The sequence below is a fragment of the Xenopus laevis genome, chromosome 1S, assembly GCF_017654675.1.
Source record: "Xenopus laevis strain J_2021 chromosome 1S, Xenopus_laevis_v10.1, whole genome shotgun sequence".
Lineage (NCBI taxonomy): Eukaryota > Metazoa > Chordata > Amphibia > Anura > Pipidae > Xenopus > Xenopus laevis.
In genome coordinates, this window is record NC_054372.1 from 195,477,028 (window position 1) to 195,496,036 (window position 19,009).

General features: G+C 44.2%; 1 protein-coding gene across 3 annotated transcripts in view; it reads right to left on the minus strand.

Annotated features, from left to right (window-relative positions):
- setbp1.S (SET binding protein 1 S homeolog) overlaps nt 1-18,408 on the minus strand; it is a 134,039-nt gene extending 115,631 nt beyond the window's left edge. Inside the window, exons 1-3 of one of the 3 annotated variants that reach the window (XM_041580655.1) lie at nt 17,918-18,407; nt 5,276-5,400; nt 3,060-3,673 (exon numbers count right to left, since the gene is read on the minus strand). In XM_041580655.1, coding sequence (XP_041436589.1) covers nt 3,060-3,548 — 489 coding nt within the window. In that variant the 5' untranslated portion in view covers nt 3,549-3,673; nt 5,276-5,400; nt 17,918-18,407. Of the gene's footprint in view, nt 1-3,059; nt 3,674-5,275; nt 5,401-17,917 lie in introns of all 3 variants that reach the window. The other 2 variants (XM_018244617.2, XM_018244615.2) reach the window with 2 other exon arrangements.
- Nucleotides 18,409-19,009: the final 601 nt, after the last annotated feature.

Here is a 19,009-nt window from a genome sequence, read left to right on the forward strand (position 1 = left end):
AGATGGAATCTGTAACAACAACCAATCAGATCATTGTATCTGGAACAGACTGTACAAGGGACACACTGATACTGATACCATCTCCTGATACTACTGATACACAGGGAGCACTGACTGGCGGCTCTCACTGCCACATTTCTTCACCTGTCCGCGCACATCCAATAGGGGGCGTTCCTTCAGCAGTACAGGTATTGGATCCGTTAGCCTGAAACCCATTATCCAGAAAGCTCCGAATTATGGAAAGGCCGTCTCCCATAGACATCCTCCCGGCGACAGTAAAGATCAGATGTAGGACACTGGGAGAGTCACTTTTATACAAAATACAACAATATATTACAGGTATGGGATCCATCATCTGGAAAGCTCCGAATTAAGAAAGGCCGTCTCCCATAGACTATTTTATCCAAATAATCCAAATTTTTAAAAATGATTTCCTTTTTCTGCGTAATAATAAAACAGTCGCTTGTACTTGATCCCAACTAAGATATAATTAATCCTTATTGGAGGCAAAACCAGCCTATTGGCTTTAATGTTTGATTGATGTTTTAGTAGACTTAAGGTATGGAGATCCAAATTACAGAAAGATCCCTTAACTGGAAAACCCCAGGTCTCCAGCATTCTGGATAACAGGTCTCATACATGTACTGTTTAAAGTAGGGTATCCGTGCTTTCGTTATGCTCATGAAAAGTTCCTCTTTAATCCTTTCGGGCACCTGAAGAAACCCACTGAGCGACTACAGGTACAGGACCAGTTATCCAGAATGCTTGGGACCTGGGATTTTCCAGATAAGGGGTCTTGTTATAATATTGATTTCTATATTTTAAGTCGACACAAAAATAATTTTATCATAAAATTAACCCAGTAGGATTTTTTTTACTCCAATAAGGATTAATTAGAGGAATGGGATCCGTTATCTGGAAACCTGTTATCCAAAAACTCCGAATTACAGAATGACCGTCTCCCATAGACTCCATTTTATCCAAATTTTATCCAAATAACCGATATTTTTTAAAATGATTTCCTTTTTCTGTGTAATAATAAAACAGTAGATTGTACTTGATCCCAACTAAGATATAATTAATCCTTATTGGAAGCAAAACCAGCCTATTGGGTTTATTTAATGTTTACTTGATTTTTGTAGATTTAATAAGGTATGAAGATCCAAATTACGGAAAGATCTGTTTTGGGGAAAACCCCAGGTCCTGAGTATTCTGGATAACAGGTCCCATACCTGTATTAGGAGTAGTGACAGGTACAACAAGAACACGAAGCAATAAATGTCTGGTGAACATGGCAACGGCCTATGTACCCCCCAATAATGGTACGGAAAAAATGTCAGTTATATTCGTATATAGAGGATAACCTAGAACCTAAACACACTTCTTCCAATATTCCGATATTTACCCTTAAAGGTGAAGGAAATGCACTTTCTACTTGGGGATGCCAAACGTTAGCCACCCACAAGTGATTTTTGTGTATTTACTTATCTGAAACTAGGGATGCACCAAATCCAGGATTCGGCCTTTTTCAGCAGGATTCGGCTGAATCCTTCTGCCTAGCCGAAACGAATCCTAATTTGCATATGCAGATTAGGGGCGGGAGAGAAATCACGTGCCTTTTTGTCACAAAACAAAGAAGTAAAAAATGTTTCCCCCTTCCAACCCCTAATTTGCATATGCAGATTAGGATTCGGTATCCAAAATAGTGAATTTGGTGCATTCCTACCTGAAACCCCTGGTGCTCCTATCAGCAGAAAACTGCACCGGCCCGGGGTTATTCCAGCGAGCACCACGGAGCAATCGATTCCTTCTTCTTTACGCGGGTGCTTACTTGCAATACAAATAGCCGAACTTTAAAGGGATACTGTCATTTGGAAAATGAATCAGTTAATAGTGCTGCTCCAGCAGAATTCTGCACTGAAATCCATTTCTCAAAAGAGCAAACAGATTTTTTTATATTCAATTTTGAAATCTGACATGGGGCTAGACATATTGTCAATTTCCCAGCTGCCCCAAGTCATGTGACTTGTGCTCTGATAAACTTCAATCACTCTTTACTGCTGTACTGCAAGTTGGAGTGATATCCCCCCCTCCCTTTTCCCCCCAGCAGCCAAACAACAGAACAATGGGAAGGTAACCAGATAGCAGCTCCCTAACAAGATAACAGCTGCCTGGTAGATCTAAGAACAGCACTCAATAGTAAAATCCAGGTCCCACTGAGACACATTCAGTTACATTGAGAAGGAAAAACAGCAGCCTGCCAGAAAGCATTTCTCTCCTAAAGTGCAGGCACAAGTCACATGACTGGGGGCAGCTGGGAAATTGACAATATGTCTAGCCCCATGTCAGATTTCAAAATTGAATATAAAAAAAATCTGTTTGCTCTTTTGAGAAATGGATTTCAGTGCAGAATTCTGCTGGAGCAGCACTATTAACTGATGCGTTTTGAAAAAAACGTTTTCCAAAGACAGGATCCCTTTAACAAAGAAGTCGCTATTTCGTTCTACTGTGCATAAGTCTGCACCCGCGGAATCTGAAGAAAGAAGAAATTGGAAGCCGATCGCTCAGTGGTGGTGCTCACTGGAAAGTAGATACAATCACTTGGGGTGCTTAACACCCCCAAGTAAAAACACCCTTCGCCTTTAAATCCACCTGCTTCCAATGAGAGGCAGTGAAAGTCGCCAGCAGCAGCCCCGGCACAAGCGCAGGATTTATAGCAGTGAGAGGTTATATATTTTGACATCACTATAAATAGGAAAGTCCCAGATTTGTGCAGATCAACCTTTGTCCACCCCCAGATCATTCGGTTCTCCGCAGAATGAAATACAAGTCCCAGGGACATGAAATAACGGCGTGTGGATTCAGGGCAATCCCTTGGCAATCGCCTCTCTAGCAGATGGAACCGCTTTGCCGTTCGTTAAGATAAGCTGCACATGGCAAGGGCCCGTAACTTTAAACATGGCAGAGATAGAAATCAATCGGCTGATAATCATAAGGGTAAAGGACACACAAAGGGAACACACCACTATGCAATAAAAGACCTCATTTTTGGAATTTACCTTCTTTCTCGCATGAGTTTGGTCGTCGTCCTTGGTGGCTTTGCTGTTCCTCCCGGCCTTGGAGAGTTTCTGCTCCCCCGATTGCTTTATAGTAATTTTAATCTCGGGAGGACAGATATAGTTCTCCAGGTTCTTTGGAGGTTTCTTAGCCCTCTTGGTGGTCTGTATCTTTAATTTTAGACTCCCTTCGGTAAAATTTGCCTCTTTGATTGAAAACTCCTGCTCTTCCAAACCATCGCCGGTCACCCACTTCTCGCTGTCGGCGTTTGAGTTGGAATCCACATCCCTTCCAGGCGCCAATTCATCTTCTTCCTCCTGCTCCACAGTTTCTCCATTCCCAAGCCCAGCCTTAGCCTTCCCAGAAGCAGGTATCATGGTATCTCCAGAACAACTAGCCGCTGGTGGGGCTTTCCCTGCCGGGGCAGGCGGATTGGAATCAGCATCGCATCCCCTTGCCCGGTTGGAGCTCATGTTTTCTCTTTGCTCCATGACAGATTTACAGCCCACTACCGTCTCTACAACGTGTGTATGTTGTGTGGTCTCCAAGTGTAACAGTATATAAATAATCTGACCTTCTAGTATTCCAGACTCCAGTTGGGGAGAGAGTTAAGTATCTGAAAATGAAGCAAGAGAGAGAGAGAAGACAAATTAACATTCAGGTTATATATTTCATGTGAATGCAAAATATAATTATGACACGAGTTTCCATGTTCCCAGTCATTAGCCAAGGGAACTGATAAAGGGACTCCTGAGATTATTATGAATATGGAAAACGGGACAGCTCAGAATAAGAGCGGAGGGTTCTTTCATGGTCATTACATTTATCCACATTCATGCATTGTCTGTAAGGACAATATAAGGGATAACATCCCCACTACAGTTACCTAATGCCACAGGCATGCCATTAAACGCCAGTTAAATGCTGAAATCATTGTTTATAAGCATGTATATTTAGAAGTTTTTTTCCATACTTGACAATTTAAAGACTAGTCCAGAAATAAAATTGTGGGTTTTTTTTATACGGTTAGGCATTTTGAGCTTTTTGGACCATACCACCTGATTGGTGTCTGGTGTGACACCTCAGAGGAAGACAATCAAACAAAAAAGTGATCCCTTATCAAATTTATTTATCCTGCGGTAGAAGCGGAGGTCTGACCTTAGTCAGTACAAACTATTAAATTGAAAAGAAAGAAAAAAGTACCCCACTTGCTTCAAACTCGCTCAGCGGAAGACGTTTCAGCAGACCAATAGGTGCCAGGAGTCAAATGCCATAACCATCAAAGGTAAAAGGGAGATGAGCCAAATAAGTGCATTTCCTGGGAGAGACAAGAAGCCAATGGCAAGAACCTAGAATAGTAAGGTCTCACCGGACCACAAGTACTTTGTAGGATCTAGCTTGGAGAGAGAAGAATTCAATGGCAATAACCTAGAATAGTAAGGTCTCAGGGGACAACATGTTCTTTGTAGGATGAAACTGGGTGAGACAAGAAGTCAATGGCAAGAACCTAGAACAGTAGGGTCTCATGGGACCACAAGTTCTTTGTAGGATCCAACTGGGAGAGAAATGGCAAGAACCTAGAATAGTAAGGTCTCATGGGACCACAAGTTCTTTGTAGGATCCAACTGGGAGAGAAATGGCAAGAACCTAGAATAGTAGGGTTTCATGGGACCACAAGTTCTTTGTAGGATCCAAATCAAATCCATATTGAGTTTACTCTTCTGCCTCTGATGGATTGTTCGTGGAGTGTTCCTTGCTCACGTCAACACAGCCGATTCCGCTCCCTTAGCTGAAGTCTCAGGGCAGTTCATCTGGGCCTCCACGAGAACCTTGGTCAGTTGTAGACATTTGGTTTATTTGGAGTATGGAGAGTGGGCCTATAATCTAATGCAGGGCTGTCCAACTGGAGACCCGTGGGCTATATGAGGCCTCCAGTCTGCTCAAAGGCTCTATAGAATTGACTGTGTGACATCAAAATTATAATTTAATCTGGTCCTCAAATATTGTAATGTGAAATAATTGGTTTACTACACGTAATGGGTTATACAACATCTAAGGTTTTCTAGTGGTGGCGTTTGGGAGGGATGGACATATGATCCCTTTGCCCTTTGGCAATTTATTTTATTTCTGGGGGAGAGCAGTGCACGTCCCTCTAGATCAGCCAGTAATTGAGAAGAATTTACAGCGAAAAGGCAAAGTTTGCACTTGACTTACTTACTCTATGTAACAGGAAGCTGACTGCCTTTTTGTGTCTGCCACAGCACCGACACAAAGTAGCACCTTGCCTGGGCGTGGGCCACCTGTACACAGTTACCTTCATTTGCCTGTACGTGCCCATTCACCCTGTGTCAACAACAAATATGAAAATGAATGCGATCGCACAAAACCTAAACAAACGCGTTACAGCTCATTATTGTGTAGAGATTAGAGCAACATATTGTGCACTGTTTACATAGGAAAGTGTTGTGCTTATGTATCCATTGATACAAACACCACACTGGAATGATAAACAGTCAGTGCTACATTGTGAAAGGAGCCCCATTATTAACTGGAGGGGGGGGGGATATAATTTATATGCTGCAGTTTTGTAGGGAATGCCTGTAATTGCCTATAAGAACTGCACTGAGCATATGATGTCCCAGTTGGCTCATACAAAGAACTTGTGGTCCCATAAGACCCTGCTATTGTACGTTCTTACCATTGGCTTCTTGTCTCTCTCAGTTGGATCCTACAAAGAACTTGTGATCCTATGAGGTCCTACTATTGTAGGTTCTTGTCATTGGCTGCCTGTCTCTCTCAGTTGGATCCTACAAAGAACTTGTAGTCCCATAAGACCCTGCTATTGTAGGTTCTTGCCATTGACAACTTGTCTCTCTCAGTTGGATCCTACAAAGAACTTGTGGTCCCATGAGGGCCTACTATTGTATGTTCTTGCCATTGGCTTCTTGTCTCTCCCAGTTGGATTCTACAAAGAACTTGTGGTCCCATATGTCCTTGCTGTTGTAGGCTCATGCCATTGGCTCCCTGAGAGCAAATCTAAAAATGCTTGGAAACAACTATGGATTTCCCCTGGTGTTCTTGCAAGGGGAAGGTGCTGAATATAATCCTCACCTATAGCTGGCTACATATTGACTGCTCAGGTTAGTTGCTGATTAACTGAACAACATATACAGTCAGTCTTCCCACAGTCTGGTCCATGGAGCGAGCAACAGAAACAAGTCGGAGGAATGTTGATTTTGTCACTTCCTATGAGACTACCACATAGGTCTACCATGAGTTAGGGGGGCATTATGCTATTAGATGGTCCCGACCAAAATCAACGAAAACCACACCCACTACCCAAGGATCTCGCCTTTCTATCTCGCTATAAGGCCACTGACTTCAGTAGCCCCTGTATCCTCCTAAAAGGCCCACGACCATATAAAAAAACCTTGGAAGATATTGGCCAACTAAAATCATTGTTGAGCAACCGGCCAGCTTTAACGGTCAATTGTCTACTTGGGCCACGGTCTGAGAAAAATCGCATAGGAATACAGTTGACTGTCACTTCCGGTTAAGCATTGCTCCCTCTACCCAACTCCATAAAGGGTCATGGAACTCCATGCTACTAAGATATCAAGGCCCCAGTAAGTTACCCACCAGTCACCAGTACAAAATTCCCCCACCATCCACTCCCCACAAGTCTAGCCTATTTTGCAACTCAAAAATAATGCCTTCAATTTTCAGTGCTCTCTGTATTCCCCAATGACGTTCCTGACCACACAGAAACCCTTGGGAGATACTGTCCAACTAAGGAGTAACCAACTGCAATCCATGAGGACTTCTCCACGGTCCCTAAACAAGGCGATCCTTGGCAAACAGGCGACTCAGCTTTAGTATCATGTTCCTGACTCTAATACAAAAGACAGACAGGGCTGTGCAAATACACAACACACTGGAATCCACCACTAGAGATAACCATTCTTGTATCCACCAAATGAAACTCCCACCACACTACAAATGGAGACCTTCCATTGAAACTCCTAGCACCTCCAGCCAACTATTAAAGAAAACACTACTATTGACTTGGAACCCCATTCTCTATCTTTATGGACAGCTCAAGTGCCGTTTGCTGGTGCAGCTGTCACTTTAAGCAGAACAAAAGGACGAGTGGTAATAAGGAGAGAGCCTGGGCTGGGGTGTTTAGCCAGATCGATCTGGTTCACAAGGAAACACCATTTGCTCGAGGTTTTATGAGTCGTCGGCGGTTTTGAATGGACTATGTGACTGTATAATGAAAAAGAAAACAAAGACAGATTGTTCTCAGCTCATGTCTCTCACCTGGGTCCCTGCCGTTTGCCTAACTGCCCATTGTGCCATCGCTACCCCGTTGTGCCATTAATGTGCACGGATACCCCGAGCCTCGCTCTCTCAAACATAATGAAAATAACGTCGTAAATCATTAACGAAGAGCCTTTTAATACCCCCCTTTGCAATTATCTCGACAGGTCGGCTGTTTCAAAGGTTGTCAGGGGAGAGGGGGAAAAAAAAACAAAACAAAAAAAGAGTAGAAACATTCTCTGAATGTCACATCCGTGCAAGGATTTTCACCACTGCCCAATTTTTTCTCAGTATGCAACGTACTTGTATGTATCTGTATAAGGGGGAGAGTAAGGGGGGACATACTTTATGATTGGTTCATTCTTTCTACTACAGGTATGGGACCTGTTATCCAGAATGCTCGGGACCTGGGGCTTTCCGGATAAGGGATCTTTCCATAATTTGGATCTCTATACTTGACAGTCATTTAAATATTAATTAAACCCAATGGGAATGTTTTGCATCCTGTAAAGTTTAATCATGTCTTCGTTTGGCTCAAGTACAAGCTACTGTTTCATTGCAACAGGGAAAAAGGAAATAGTTTTTGAATTATTTGATTATAATGGAGTCTATGGGAGACCACCTTTCAGTTATTTGGATCTTTCTGGATAACCGCTTTCCAGATAACGGATCCTATACCTGTTTTACCACTATCAGGGCGTTAATGAACCAGCTTACGGGTTTCAGCCTTGCCTAAGCTGCCATTGTTCTCAAGATGGTTCCCCGTTAATTTCCTTCCCATCTTCCATAAGTCTCCTGTAGCTTAGTCATATCAGCAATTATTTGAAGACTTTTTGGGGCTCAAAACTGCCCTGGCAGAGACCCATTTTTATATGGTTGTGTTCCAGGAATATGAAGGACAGACAATACGGGTTCAGTTTAAATCAACCTAACTGGACATCAAACTGGTCATCAAACTGGTCATCAAACTGGTCATCAAACTGGTCATCAAACTGGTCATCAAACTGGTCATCAAACTAGGCATTTACTGTAACTGGTCATCAAACTGGGCATTCAACTGGGCATTCAACTGGGCAACCCACTGGGCATTCAACTGGGCAACCCACTGGGCAACCCACTGGACAACCCACTGGACAACCCACTGGACAACCAGCTGGGCATCCAACTGGACTTTTAAGACTAACAAGGAAAGAACGGACAGAACTATTGGTAGGTAGCAGAGGCATGTGCCTAGAGTGTAACTGGGGGGGGGGGTACAGGGGGCTTTAGACACATTCCAATGCGCCTTCTTTAACTTAGTCCCACCCAGAAGAAGCGTTGTACAACATGGAGCAGGACTAGGTGTACGAGCATGGGGGTGGGTTCCCAAGAGTGAGCCTTGGGTGCAACTACCTTCAGACCCACTTTAAAAGCTGGAAAGAGGCAGATAAATCTATTTTTTTTTAAAATGAAGACCAATTGAAAAGTTGCTACGAATAGTACATGACAAAAGTTAAAGGGAAACTATCACAAAAGTGAAAATGTAATATAAGCTTCATCATACTGAAATATGAAACTTTCTAAATACAATCAATTAAATATTCTGCATCGCTTCTGAAATAATCAAGTTTATCTTCCCTATTCCTCTCTCAGCATCTGTTTCTCTTCATTCTCTCTTCATTCAGCAGTTGGGTGTCAGATATTCATTGACAGTTAGATCCAATATATCTTATAGGGGGGCTCCTTTCCTAGCAGATGTATTAGAGCTCACTCAAATAACTGATTCCAGTACAAACAAAATCTAACAAAATAACTGCCTTTTGCACAAATCCTGCATGTAGAGAGACATGATGTCTGGTGATTTTAATAGAGTGAGCTCTAATACATCTTCTAGGCAAAAGGAGCCCCCCTATAAGAAATAGATATTAAATTTTTATTTTCGAGATAGTTCCCCTTTAACTTAAAGGTGCACTGCCTCTTTAACTAAAGAACACACAATCATTCATTGCCAGTAGACTCAGTAGCCAACATATCTCTTAGAGATAACAGGTAGCCATCAAGCTCCTTCCGAGATAATGTGCTCCCAGCAACCACCGACACCTCCCTATCAGTGAATGCAATAAACTCACCGCAACATCTCACCCTACAGGCTTAGGGTGCTATATGGTTGGAAACAATCAATCCTAGGCATTTCTAATAGCCATACAATGTAAGATTTTACAATTTGCCCACTCTCCCTCCTTGCCCCCATTATTTACTGTGCATCCTGTGCTTGAATGGCTGCCCCATGGCTACACAGAAGTTTGTTTATATAAACTATAGTAGTACTTATCTGTTATCTACTGTGTATCCTGTGCTTGAATGGCTGCCCCCATGGCTACACAGCAGCTTGTTTATATAAACTATAGTAGTACTTATCTGTTATCTACTGTGTATCCTGTGCTTGAATGGCTGCCCCCATGGCTACACAGCAGCTTGTTTATATAAACTATAGTAGTACTTATCTGTTATCTACTGTGTATCCTGTGCTTGAATGGCTGCCCCCATGGCTACACAGCAGCTTGTTTATATAAACTATAGTAGTACTTATCTGTTATCTACTGTGTATCCTGTGCTTGAATGGCTGCCCCATGGCTACACAGCAGCTTGTTTATATAAACTATAGTAGTACTTATCTGTTATCTACTGTGTATCCTGTGCTTGAATGGCTGCCCCATGGCTACACAGCAGCTTGTTTATATAAACTATAGTAGTACTTATCTGTTATCTACTGTGTATCCTGTGCTTGAATGACTGCCCCAATGGCTACACAGCAGCTTATTTATATAAACTATAGTAGTACTTATCTGTTATCTACTGTGTATCCTGTGCTTGAATGGCTGCCCCCATGGCTACACAGCAGCTTGTTTATATAAACTATAGTAGTACTTATCTGTTATCTACTGTGTATCCTGTGCTTGAATGGCTGCCCCCATGGCTACACAGCAGCTTGTTTATATAAACTATAGTAGTACTTATCTGTTATCTACTGTGTATCCTGTGCTTGAATGGCTGCCCCCATGGCTACACAGCAGCTTGTTTATATAAACTATAGTGGTACTTATCTGTTATCTACCGTGTATCCTGTGCTTGAATGGCTGCCCCCATGGCTACACAGCAGCTTGTTTATATAAACTATAGTAGTACTTATCTGTTATCTACTGTGTATCCTGTGCTTGAATGGCTGCCCCATGGCTACACAGCAGCTTGTTTATATAAACTATAGTAGTACTTATCTGTTATCTACCGAAATTCGAATTTTCAATTCGACCCTTGATAAATCCGCCACTAAGTAGGATGTAGAGAGGGATATTCTGAGACAATTTGCAATTGATTTTCATTTTTTATTATTTGTGGTTTTTGAGTTATTTAGATTTTTATTCACCAGCTCTTCAGTTTGTAATTTCAGCCATCTGGTTGCTAGGGTCCAAATTCCCCTAGCAACCATGCACTATATATATATATAAAATATAAACTGGAATATAAATAGGAGAGGCCTGAATAGAAAGGAACAATATTAATACATTTGTAGCCTTACAGAGCATTTGTTTTTCGATGGGGTCGGTGACCCCCATTTAAAAGCTGGAAAAAGTCAGAAGGCGGCAAATAATTCAAAAACTATAGAAAAAGGGGAAGGACAATTGAAAATGTGCTTAGGAGGGGCTTATGGTAAAAGGGGACCTATGTTTTATTTAATTTACATGATTTTCTAGTAGACTCTAAACTACAGAAATATCCATTATCCAGAAAACCCCAGGCCCTGAGCATTCTGGATAATAGGTCCCCTACCTGTACCAGGATCTCTCCACTAGCTTCCATATAGGTGCTTCAGCTTCAGGTGATAATTATCTGGTACTGAAATAAGACTAAAGAAGCATTATGTAACTAATAATTAGGGGGTTATTTATAAAATGGCACGATTTTTTCGCGGCGTCTGATTTGACACTGAAAACCCAATACTATAACAGGGTGACTGTTACCCCAATGTTTCTATATATCTGTAACCTTGTTATGAGCTAAGGGGGCCCAGTCTGAAGGTCAGTTAGGGGGAGATTTGGGGTGAGTGCTTATTTGTACCCTGGGTACCCCTGGAACTATAGCAGGGTGACACCCCAATGTTTCTATATATCTGTAACCTTGTTATGAGCTAAGGGGGCCCAGTCTGAAGGTCAGTTAGGGGGAGATTTGGGGCGAGTGTTTATTTGTACCCTGGGTACCCCTGGAACTTTAACAGGGTGACTGTTACCCCAATTTTTCTATATATCTGTAACCTTGTTATGAGCTAAGGGGGCTCAGTCTGAAGACCAGAAACTGTGGTCAACCCATTCCTACATTTAGGTGCCAACAAGCTGCTGGTTGCGGTCCTGTTCCACAAAAACTTCAACATAGGAGTGCAAAACTAAAGGTTCCCCTAAGGCTGCAAGGCCCAGATAGTCAAACCCCCCCCCCCCCCCCCGACGCCTCTGTTGTGACACCAGAAACACTTGCCGGCACCGCAGTGAAAAGCTTATCGATGGCTCTGGAGCAGTTTGCTGTGTAACTGCAGCCGTTCAAGCGAAAGCTCCGTGTCAATATTTAGAGATGAAAGGTCTCGTTCCCCAGAGAACAGTTGTGTATAGGAGCAAGTGAGCACAACGAGAGCGTCACGTTGCACAACCAAAGGACTACGCAGAAAACTGTACTAACAACTAAATACCCTCGCGGATGTGATACACTTTATTTTTACAGCTGCCCAATATAATAAGACACGTTCATTCTGGACACGAAATCTGCAAGAAGTTCACGTCTGTCTGAACTGTGTTCTCCACCCAACGATTCATCTTAAGGGACCGCAGTGTTCCAACCAAAACAAGCAATAGTGGTCCTTATGTAGATCACTTGTAGAACATAAAGAAGCATTTGATTTGAGACAATACCCCCTTGTCCCAGAACCACCGTCTTAAATGAGGGCTTGGTATGGGTGCTACCAGAAGAGCCCCTGGTCTTGTTAACTGATTCGGTATGGGTGCTACCACAAGAGCTTTTCATCTAGTTGCCAGACTCAGTTAGGGTGCTACCAGAAGAGCCCTTGGTCTTGTTGCTAGTCTCAGTATGGGTACTACCATAAGAGCCCTTGACCTGGTTACCAGACACAATATGGGTGCTACTATTAGAGCAGTAGGTCGCTGACCCCATTTAAAAAAAACAAATGCTCTGTAAAGCTAGAAATCTTTCTATTCAGGCCTCTCCTATTCATATTCCAGTCTCTTATTCAAATCAGTGCACGGTTGCTAGGGGAATTAGGACCCTAGCAACCAGATGGCTGAAATGGCCAACCGAAGAGCCGCTGAATAAAAAGCTAAATAACTCAAAAAACACAATTAAAAAAAAATGAAAACCAAAAGCAAATTGTCTCAGAATATCCCTCTCTACATCATACTAACAGTTAATTTAAAGGTGAACAACCCCTTTAAATGAGAACCCTTTCATTTCGTTGGTGTGACTGGTCAAACTCCTGAATCGAGTAGATTAATCGATACATGGCTAGGTCTGAAACTTGTACGGTTTGAGATTTACATCCTTAAACAAGATTAATGTGCAGAAATGTTCAGGAACAAAGCAAACAACTCCGCGTTAGTTTTAAATTATACGGAACTAGACATAGTGCCAGAAATCTGCCCGGCAACAGATCGAAACTGGAACAATCTCAGAAATAGGTGTTTGAAGTTACCCTTTAAGACAAGGAAGAGTAATCCATTGAAGGTTCAGGGAGGAGGAGGAGAGGCCTTGGGAGGCTGTGATTTTGGAGGGGTGGAGTCGAGGTTAGACCACTGAAAGCTTGAGAGGCAATAACAATCCCAGTGGGGGGTGCAGGGAAAGCTGAGTGACCCATTAGAGTTCAGACAGTGACACCCATTGTGCTGCCCTCCTGCACAGGAACCCATGACCCCTGGACAGGTTTGTGTTAGAAGACCTCAGGGCAGGCGGGGGTTAAGAGGAAGCACTGGGCTCAAATGGGACTCCCCCCCCTCCCTCTATGGTCTGGCCCCTTTACTGGAAGTCCCATCCCTGCAGCTCTGACCCCAAACACTAACATCATCAAGCGCCTTTATTGGAAACGGAAAGAAATAGGAAATCCTTGTCACTCCTCCTGTCTGACACTCACACACGAGCATATGCAGCCCCCAGCTCACATTCATAAGGGGAAGCTGCTCTTATTGATGGGGGTTTCTCCCAGGTCGGCTGGTTATACAGGGTACACAGGGGGGAGGGGGAGTTGCCATATAGGTTGGAGGTTTGTAATCATGAGCCCAGTTATAATACAGCTCCATAGTTACATGTTACACTCACTGGTCTGACACAAGGAGGCCTGAGTTCAATTCTCTCATAAACCCCTAGCGACAAGCTGCTGTGTAGCCATGGGGGCAGCCATTCAAGCACAGGATACACAGTAGATAACAGATAAGTACTACTATAGTTTATATAAACAAGCTGCTGTGTAGCCATGGGGGCAGCCATTCAAGCACAGGATACACAGTAGATAACAGATAAGTACTACTATAGTTTATATAAACAAGCTGCTGTGTAGCCATGGGGGCAGCCATTCAAGCACAGGATACACAGTAGATAACAGATAAGTACTACTATAGTTTATATAAACAAGCTGCTGTGTAGCCATGGGGGCAGCCATTCAAGCACAGGATACACAGTAGATAACAGATAAGTACTACTATAGTTTATATAAACAAGCTGCTGTGTAGCCATGGGGGCAGCCATTCAAGCACAGGATACACAGTAGATAACAGATAAGTACTACTATAGTTTATATAAACAAGCTGCTGTGTAGCCATGGGGGCAGCCATTCAAGCACAGGATACACAGTAGATAACAGATAAGTACTACTATAGTTTATATAAACAAGCTGCTGTGTAGCCATGGGGGCAGTCATTCAAGCACATGATACACAGTAGATAACAGATAAGTACTACTATAGTTTATATAAACAAGCTGCTGTGTAGCCATGGGGGCAGTCATTCAAGCACACGATACACAGTAGATAACAGATAAGCTCTGTAGTATACAATGAGATTCTTCAGAGCATATCTGTTATCTACTGTGTATCCTGTGTTTGAATGGCTGCCCCCATGGCTACACAGCAGATTGTTTATATAAACTATAGTAGTACTTATCTGTTATCTACTGTGTATCCTGTGCTTGAATGGCTGCCCCCATGGCTACACAGCAGCTTGTTTATATAAACTATAGTAGTACTTATCCGTTATCTAGAGTTTCTGAAGCAAATACACCAGTTGTACAAGTGCAGGGCTACAGTACAATATACTGCCATTCCTTTAAAACACTTTCATTTTTTGGTGTTACTGTTCCTTTCAGGGGAAATGCTGATGAAGGATACAATGATGGATAAACCTTTAGTATCTTTTCTCTGCGTTGCTATGGTACAAATAATGGCAATTCCATTGGCTGCGCCAGCAGACAGGCTTGGGGAGACCCGGGTTCAAATCCTGCTTAAGCTCCTTGTGACCTTGAACAGTTCAATTACAGCTCAGGAGAGAATTCACCTTTACTCTTTCTATGCCTCAGACAACAAGCTTAGACTGTAAGCTCTGCGGGTCAACATTATACCATGGCTGAACAATAACCAGTAAACCAAACATCAGGGAAAATGGCAAAGGGATAGCCAACCTGCATCCCTGGGCGTGTCCTGAACTACAACTCCCAGCATCCTTGGGTGGAGAGAACTGTCTCTGCCCATGATTCAAATATCACTCACATTGACCAATGAAGGACATTCCCTAATGTGTCAGACTTCCGAGGAGCTGCAGCACATCTTGCTGAGCCCGATAATAAACCTCTCCAACGGCATTATCCAAACTGTCAGTTGTGTGGTTCTGCCAGCAGATAAAACACTTGCCCCGCTGACCCTTGCGGTGGAGATGTGGCCTTCTGGGGGGGGGGGGGGCCCAGTCATTAAATGCACATTGCGCTGAAGGGGAAACAGTCTCTTTCCCCCCTAAAAGGGCCCCGTTTCCTTAATTAAACAAGGGGGAGGGGCTAGTTAGCAGAATGAATCTCTATATGGAATACACAGGTGAAAAAGTCAAACTAAGATATGGCAGCAAGTTTATAAACACTTATTAATGACGTCCCTGATCAGGTTCAGCAGGATCTGACACTAAGCCAGGCTGCTGGGACTGACAGTTTGTAACGGTTGCACAAGACTAGCAAGTGGCACTTTTAATGCATGACCTTTACGCTGTGTTTGTGCTACAGCTCCTGTTCCCAACAGCTCAACTGGGAATGCTGGGAGTTGCAGTTTTAAAGGCCGCTGGGAGTTGCAGTTTTAAAGGCCGCTGGGAGTTGCAGTTTTAAAGGCCGCTGGGAGTTGCAGTTTTAAAGGCCGCTGGGGAGTTGCAGTTTTAAAGGCCGCTGGGAGTTGCAGTTTTAAAGGCCGCTGGGAGTTGCAGTTTTAAAGGCCGCTGGGAGTTGCAGTTTTAAAGGCCGCTGGGAGTTGCAGTTTTAAAGGCCGCTGGGAGTTGCAGTTTTAAAGGCCGCTGGGAGTTGCAGTTTTAAAGGCCGCTGGGAGTTGCAGTTTTTAAAGGCCGCTGGGAGTTGCAGTTTTAAAGGCCGCTGGGAGTTGCAGTTTAAAGGCCGCTGGGAGTTGCAGTTTAAAGGCCGCTGGGAGTTGCAGTTTAAAAGGCCGCTGGGAGTTGCAGTTTTAAAGGCCGCTGGGAGTTGCAGTTTTAAAGGCTGCTGGGAGTTGCAGTTGTAGTCCAGTGGAATTGATTCTCCCAGCAGCGATGCAGCAGAGAGCAATGGGGGGTGACAGGGAGTGAAGAGCTGAAGGGCCACAGATTGCTCAGCAGTGATTTAGCAATTCGTCCTATCGGAACACGACCCGGAGCTACGACTGATCCCACAAACAACAGCCATTGACTCTGGGAATTGTGGCTGAGTGACAGGTGACGACCCCCAGACAGTCACGACCCCCCCCCCCCCCCCCCCCCCCCCCCCCGAGGCAGAACAGCAAAGGCATCAAGCGCCGACACCAAACCACTCGTCTCTGAAGTGGGACGTCAGCACCAGCCACAGCTTTATGGGTTCATTCCCCGGATTTAATATCCACCATGGACTACAACTCCCAGCATCCTTCAGGCACCAGCTGGAGACTTGTACCAACACTGATACAGTTTATAGAGAGATGTGAGTGGGGCGACATCCATGCGATTAGTCGTTGTATCGATGGCAAGTGTCTCACCAGTGTCAGCCTTGAGTGACCTTGGAAATCTCATCCTCTAAATCCCCTTGGAAAATGGGACTGTGGGGGGGGGAGCTCATCTGTTACACAGGGAATACACCCCCCCCCCAGCCCTAAATCCTACAGGAAACTCAATGGACTGGTGTCAATGTGCCGCAACAAATCCATTCTGCAAATGTCAACTGCCAACGTCATCAACTGCCACATTGTCCAGTCTGCGGCTGAACTACAACTCCCAGCAACCCCTACTGTGTAATGTAGTTCAAGAGCCGTCTCAGGTTGGATGTCATTAATATAGTGGGAAATGTCAATAGCAAACTGCAACCCCCACGATACCCAGGGCTAAGTGTCAGTTTGCAAACGCCACATTCATACAGGAGAGTCCAGTCTGCTGCTGCTGTTGAACTACAACTCCCATCAACCTCTGCTGTATAATATAGCTCAAGAGGAGTCTCGGGTTGGACATCATTAATATGGGGGGAAATGTCAATGGTAAACTGCACCCCCTTCAATACCCAGGGCTAAGTGGCAATTTGCAAATGGCACATTCATACAGGAGAGTCCAGTCTGCTGCTGCTGCTGCTGAACTACAACTCACAGAAACCCCTGCTGTGTAATCTAGCTCAAGAGCTGTCTCAGATTGGATGTCATTAACATAGGGGGAAATGCCAAAAGCAAACTGCAACCCCCACAATACTAAGGGCCAAGTGGCAGTTTGCAAATAGCACATTCATACAGGAGAGTCCAGTCTGCTAAACTACAACTCCCAGCAGCCCCTGCTGTATAATATAGCTCAAAAGCAGTCTCAGGATGGACATCAATATACGGGGAAATGTCAATGGTAAACTGCGACCCCCACGATTACCCAGGGCTAAGTGTCAGCTGGCAAATGGCACATTCATACAGGAGAGTCCAGTCTGCTGCTGAACTACAACTCCCAGCAGCCCCTGCTGTATAATATAGTTGAAAGTCAGGTTGTAGGTGAGTGATAGAGAGAGACAGCAGCTGCTGCAGAAGCTCCTGGGAAGAGAAAGTGTCAGATGTCAGTAATGGAGCAAAGGAAAGATCCAGCAGCTGCTGCAGAAGCTCTTGGCAGGAGAGGCCTCGGGTCAGACAAGAGGTTGTGCAGCAGCAGCGGAGTCTCGTGGGACGTCCCAGCCAATCGCTGCAGGAAAGTGTCAGACAAGAGGTTGTGCAGCAGCAGCAGCGGTGAGTGAGTGACACGTGAGTATGAGTGAGAGGAGGAGGAGTAAGAGGATCACGTACCATATCCCGGGCTGAGGCTGCACATGAGCCAATAGATCCAATAGATCCAGGAGAGATGAGCGGCGGCAGCTCGGGGCTGAGCTGATCACATGACTGGACTCCGCTAAACCCACGGGAAAATGGCGGCGGCGGCGGCGGGAGAAGCAGAAGGAGCCGCTAGTTCCAGCCCCGGGGGAGAAGCAGAAGCAGCGGCGGGTCAGGCGGTGTCAGTGGAGGGTCGGGGAGGGGTCGGTGCAGATACAAATCCCGGGATTCCTCCGTGGCGCCTCTCCCCGCCGGGACACAACGTAGCGAGAGCCCCGCGACCCAATACAATCCGCGACCCCCGATCCCACGGAACCAACTCCCTCTCCCCCCGCGCTCCGACTCCGAACAAAAGGGGAAAGGCCTCCGGGTAACAGCGCGTCCCTCCCGGCTGCTCCGCTGCGTCTCTGGGGCTGAGTCGTGAGTCGTGAGTGCGGCTGCTCCGAGATGGGGAGGCGCCTGTGTGTCAGTCTGTCCCCCTAGTGGGAGGAGCCTAAAGATCCTTCATCTCATTCCCCGCCCACAACTCTCACTTCTTTCTATTTCTATTGACATTTCTACTGTTATATATAAATATACTGATATATACAGATATATACACTCATATACACTCATATACACTCATATACACTGTTATACACTGTTATACACTGTTATACACTGATACACACTGTTATACACTGATATACACTGTTATACACTGTTATACACTGATATACACTGTTATACACTGATATACACTGATATACACTGTTATACACTGATATACACTGATATACACTGATATACACTGATATACACTGTTATACACTGATATACACTGATATACACTGTTATACACTGATATACACTGTTATACACTGTTATACACTGATATACACTGATATACACTGTTATACACTGATATACACTGTTATACACTGATATACACTGATATACACTGTTATACACTGTTATACACTGTTATACACTGTTATACACTGTTATACACTGTTATACACTCATATACACTCATATACACTGTTATACACTCATATACACTGATATACACTGATATACACTGTTATA